The 5517-nt window shown below is 33.9% G+C and overlaps 1 protein-coding gene across 2 annotated transcripts; it reads left to right on the top strand.

Moving 5' to 3' along the window:
- The first annotated feature begins 2345 nt into the window (after window positions 1–2345).
- Window positions 2346–5145, top strand: LOC145031723 (polygalacturonase At1g48100-like). Of its 2 annotated transcripts, XM_078980342.1 has the most exons (7): window positions 2346–2458; window positions 2621–3078; window positions 3186–3353; window positions 3471–3515; window positions 3615–3822; window positions 3926–4007; window positions 4334–5145. In XM_078980342.1, the coding sequence occupies exons 2-7, from the start codon at window positions 2680–2682 to the stop codon at window positions 4836–4838; spliced, it is 1407 nt and encodes a 468-aa protein (XP_078836468.1). In that variant the 5' UTR covers window positions 2346–2458; window positions 2621–2679; the 3' UTR covers window positions 4839–5145. The 2 variants fall into 2 exon arrangements, with proteins under 2 accessions (XP_078836468.1, XP_078836459.1); XM_078980333.1 differs by lacking the exon at window positions 2346–2458 and having other exon boundaries at window positions 2493–3078.
- The last annotated feature ends 372 nt before the right edge of the window (window positions 5146–5517 follow it).

Below are 5517 nucleotides of genomic sequence, written 5' to 3'. Positions count from 1 at the left end.
TTCTCCAATCTTCGGATCCAAGGCCAATCCTTGAAGCTCCAATGATTCTTTTTCTTCTTTTTCCTTCAAATCACCCCACAAATGGCTTGGAAGCTTGAATGAGCAACAATGAGGCTTAGGGTTCGATGTTCTGGGTGAAAGGGGCAGTAAAGGAGCCCTAGGGGAGAGAATGAGACGTTTAAATAGGCTCAAAGTCCCGATTTTAGGGTTTTCCTCGCACAGACCAGACTCGCCGAGTCCCCTTGGCCGACTCGCCGAGTCGGTCACTTACTCCTCGACCCGGATCCCGCTCGGACTCGCCGAGTTCATCCTTGGACTCGTCGAGTCTCCCTTAAAATTAAGGTTTTCTTTCTTTTCTTGACCTTCCAAACTTTGGGTGTTACATGATTATTTTGATGAAAATGTTATTTTGAGTTGTCATGGTTTAGTTTTTTGTTATGTGATTTTTATTTTGATTTAATATAAAATTTAGTTTAAAAAAAAGGTAAAATATCATAAGTCATTAAGTTTACACAAAAATTCTAATTTGATACTGTGTTCTTTTTGTCTTAAATTTGACAATGTGTTTTCTAATTTGTTACAATTCTGACCATTTAACCAGTTAAACCGGTTGCCTGCTGACTTCTAATGATGACATGCCATACTGACATGTCAAAATTGTTTTTTTTCCCCACAAAAGAAACTAAGTTTTCACTTTTTTCAATTTTGAAACTATGTTTTTTACACGTTTTTTCTTTGTTCCAAATAGAACATGATTTTTTCTTTTCCAATTTTGTTAAATATTGTTCATTATTCATTTGAAACCATATACAAATATATATTTTTTTATTTAAAAACCATATTTTGTTATAAATACAAGATTTTTTACATTCAAATCATAATGTTATGTAAAAATATGTATTAGTTATATTATTTTACATTAAATACACAACTTTAAAATGAGTTTGGAGATATCGAGTGCGTAGTGAGATAAACTAATTTGATGTTGGGACCATGAAGGTTCGATGTTCACTTTAATTACCAAGAGACCGTTCGTTGTATATATTAGTGATTTTTGGTTCTTACATATATATTTCTTCTTAATTTAACATTACAATAGTGCAGGAAAAATATGGTTATAATATAACTAATACATATTTATACATAACATTATGTTATGAATGTTAAAACCATGTATGTATATATACAAATTATGGTTTTTAAATTGAAAAAAAAAAAATATTTATAGGGTTTTAGATGTAAAGATATTATTTATATGGTTTTAAATGGAATAAAAAGATAGTATTCGATTTGGAACAAAAAACTAGAGTGCCACGTCATCAAAACTAAAGAAAATTGAAAAAATGTTGATTAATTTGGAACCAAAAACTAAGTGTTCATATTGAAAAAAATAAAATAAAAACTTAGCGTCAAAATTGATAAAAAGTACAATTATAGTATTTTTGTAACATTTTGTTCAATTTTGACACGTCATCATGTCATGTAATCAAAATTGACACGATATCATGTCAAATCAGCAAACAACCGGTTTGACCGATCGAGTGGTTAGAATTATAACAAATTAAAAAACACATTAAATATGAAAAAAAAAACCATTGTCAATTAGAATCTTAATATAAACTTCGTGGCTTTTGTATTCAGTAGCTTTTGTATTAATTTCCAAAAATAAAATTATGAACCCACCTATTATTTAAATGACATGGTGAAAACGGTGTGTGGTAAAATCCATGTAGCAAAGATGTGATAGATATAAAAAACTAAGATGAAAATAAAATGGCCGTGCACCAAAGGATGACAGGTCTCTTTCTCGCCTAATAATTAAACCACAAGTAAATGAAAAACATATAGTTGGTTTTTTTTTTTTTTAGTATATTGCATAAAATTAAGTACATTATTTTCATTAAATAACACACATGTCTGGGCAAGACATTTAGCGTGATTCGGCACAACTTTTGAGAATAAAAGGACCATAAGCAGCTCACAAGGTCTCCATTTGCATTTCATTTAGAAATAGAACATATCTGTTAAAAGATATATATGTTTTTTTAAAGAAATGCCAAACACAAAACATCAGAACCACATATATGCTTATATATCCACCCACTATTCCTCTTTTTAACCAAGACCTCACAGTTTGACCACCCATATGCTTCAAGAAATAAAAAATAAAATACTACTAATCAAATGTCTAAAATACCATTCAATAAAAACAGCATATAACTTGTCAAGATGCTAAAAAAAAATAGAAACCGACATAGAATATTATTCATTTTTACGTGATATATATCACATGAGCACTTTGCATATACGTCTATATAAGTCGACTAAGTACGTAGAAAATATACAAAGTGAAGAGGATCCAAATTTAGCAGAGGAAGACAAACCAACGTTTAGTTGACACCTGTCAACCTGCTTTTTTGCATGAGATCGATCAATCTATGCTAGTCACTAGTCAGAGGTACTCACTGAGCTTTAATATAAATCACATTCATTCACAGCCTCTGCATTGCCACTTTCTCACACCACTAACTGTTAACTCCTCTTTTTTTCTTCATCTTTATAACTTCCATCTCTTATGGAGGAATAAAGGCTACTAACTAAAAGCTACTATTATATATAGCCTTCCTAGTCATTTTCAAGAAAAGTTATACGATTATAACTACACTATTTCAAGATTCAATGAAGATCATCATCTTCCTCAGCCTTCTAGTTTTCTCCATGAATGTGGAAGGAAGATACCATTTCCACAAGAATCAAAAGAAAGCGTCCTCTGAGCCTCCTCCTAATGCAACTATCCCTCAACCTCAACCTCCTGTGTACCCACCATCAGTTCCTTCTGATCCGGTTTCTGCTCCAACCGACCCGGGTGATGATAAGGACTCCGGGCCATGTGTTTTTGACGTGACGGATTATGGTGCCACTGGAGATGGTTCCACCGACGACACTCCTGCTTTCAAGGCGGCGTGGAAGGATGCTTGTGCGGTAGCATCCGCTACAATTTTAGTCCCCTCCGGTTGCACTTTCATGATAACTTCCACCATTTTCTCCGGACCTTGCAAACCGGGACTCGTGCTTCAAGTAAGATTTCTTGAATTGATAACGAATATAGCCAATTTTATACATAAACAATTGTTTATCTCATGAGCTGGATCATTGATTTGGTGTTTTTGTATGTGAAAATTAAGGTTGATGGAGTCCTAATGCCGCCTGCCGGACCGGACTGCTGGCCGGAAAAAGATAGCAAAAAGCAATGGCTTGTGTTTTATAAACTCGATAACATGACTTTGACTGGAACTGGCACCATTGAAGGCAATGGCCAAGACTGGTGGGACCTACCCTGCAAGCCTCATCGGGTAATTCATTAATCTTTTACACCATCAAAATATTTTGGATCAAAATCACATATTTTTGCCAAAAACAGGGACCATTTTTGCAAATTTGTTAACTTACGAAATTAACGTGATTTTCAGGGTCCTGGTGGGAAAACATTACCTGGACCATGTGACAGCCCTACAGTAAGTACAAATATTCACGAGGCTTCATTGTGTTGGGAAGATGATCATTAACATTTATATATCTAAATATTTGTGTTTTTTTTTTTTCCTTTATGTCAGTTAATTCGGTTTTTTATGAGCTCAAATTTGCATTTGAGTGGACTACGAATACAAAATAGTCCAATGTTCCATGTGAAATTTGATGGATGTGAAGGGGTAATGATAGATAAAGTGTCGATTTCTTCTCCTAAGCTAAGCCCAAACACCGATGGTATTCATATCGAGAACACAAAGTATGTGGGGATTTATAATTCAATGATAGGCAATGGTATGATTAATGATCAATTGATCATAGCTTTTTTTAATTAAAGTTTTATTCTACTTTTATAGTGTAAGTATTTAACGTTTATGACTTATAATAATTGTTGTAGGTGACGACTGCATTTCAATTGGACCTGGGTGCGTAAATGTTGACATAGAGGGTGTTACATGTGGGCCTAGTCATGGGATCAGGTGTGTTTTGTTTTCTACTGTGCCATTGTCGTCAGTCGAAAATACCTTTTTCAAAAATATATATGATCGAAATACCAACATACTTTCATATTTCATATAATTGTTTATTATAATATCCTATTTTCATTTATTCATACTATAGCAATATTATCTAAATACAAAGCAAAATTTCACCTTGAATAGGTGACTTAACACAAGTCTAAACAAATCTCAATCAAGTTTTTACTCTGACTATATATATATATATATATATATAGATATATGTGTGGAGCTGATTGCTTTTTATCGGCTAGAAAATCTAGTTCTAAATGTAATATTTTTTGCAGTATTGGGAGCCTCGGGGTACACAACTCACAGGCGTGTGTTTCCAACATAACCGTAAGCAATGTGATGATACGCGATTCCGACAACGGAGTTAGGATAAAGACATGGCAAGGTGGGGCCGGATCGGTAACAGGGATAGCTTTTGAGAACATTCAAATGGAGAATGTGAGGAATTGCGCCATTATAGACCAGTACTACTGTGCAAACAAGGACTGTGAAAATCAAACATCAGCTGTGTATGTTAGAGACATATCTTTCAGAAACATAAAGGGGACATACGATGTGAGAAGCCCTCCCATTCATTTTGCTTGTAGCGACAGTGTTGCTTGTACTAACATAACCATGTCGGAGGTGGAGCTTTTGCCCTTTGAAGGGGAATTGGTGGATGATCCGTTTTGTTGGAATGCTTATGGGGTACAGGAGACTTTGACTATTCCTCCGATTGATTGTTTACAAGATGGAATGCCACAATCGGTGTCTGATGAAGGCGTATATGAATGCTCTTGAATTTTGATGGGTATTTGGCTTGGGTAATACTAGTTTAGACCTATATCTATACTCTATAGAGTTATAAATACTGTATAGAACCCAATTATATTGTTGCGATTGGGAAATTGTGTGTGTTCTTCACACAGTCGTTTCTAGAAATTTATAAGTATAATACATCAATTGAATTAGGATGTCATTGGGGATGTGTGATGGTTTGTTATATGTATGTATATTAGTATGTTACACTTAGATGAAGAGTCAGTCCACTCAGTTTCTGGTTGTTTGACCTTTAAATGTCTATGTATTGAGAAATCTCATTTATGAAGATGTTAACTCATCCTACGTATAATATATAGATAGATAGAGACACTTCAATGCTAAAGAATATGTAAAATGCTTAAATTGAAATTACTGTTAAGGAAAAAAAAGTTGTGATCAAATAAAAAAGAAAAAAAAAGGTGGCATTTACATTTAGGTGTAAAACTTACACTGTATTGGATGATTAATTGATTCTTCAGCCTTTTCTACATCTGCTTAAGAAGGAATTAGGTTTTGGAAATCAACGTCATTTCAACAGTTTTCTTTATGTCATCGACGCGAGTTTAATGGTTTAGAATGTATATTGGGCCTGGGGTTGAATATAAAGTATTTTAGAATGGACCTTGGCCTTGGAGTTGAGATATTCGAAATCCATTTC

The sequence above is a fragment of the Lactuca saligna genome, chromosome 1, assembly GCF_052625555.1.
Source record: "Lactuca saligna cultivar CGN05327 chromosome 1, ASM5262555v1, whole genome shotgun sequence".
Taxonomy (NCBI): domain Eukaryota; kingdom Viridiplantae; phylum Streptophyta; class Magnoliopsida; order Asterales; family Asteraceae; genus Lactuca; species Lactuca saligna.
The sequence above is the reverse complement of the archived record's forward strand: the minus strand, read 5'-3'. Positions and strand labels throughout refer to the sequence as shown.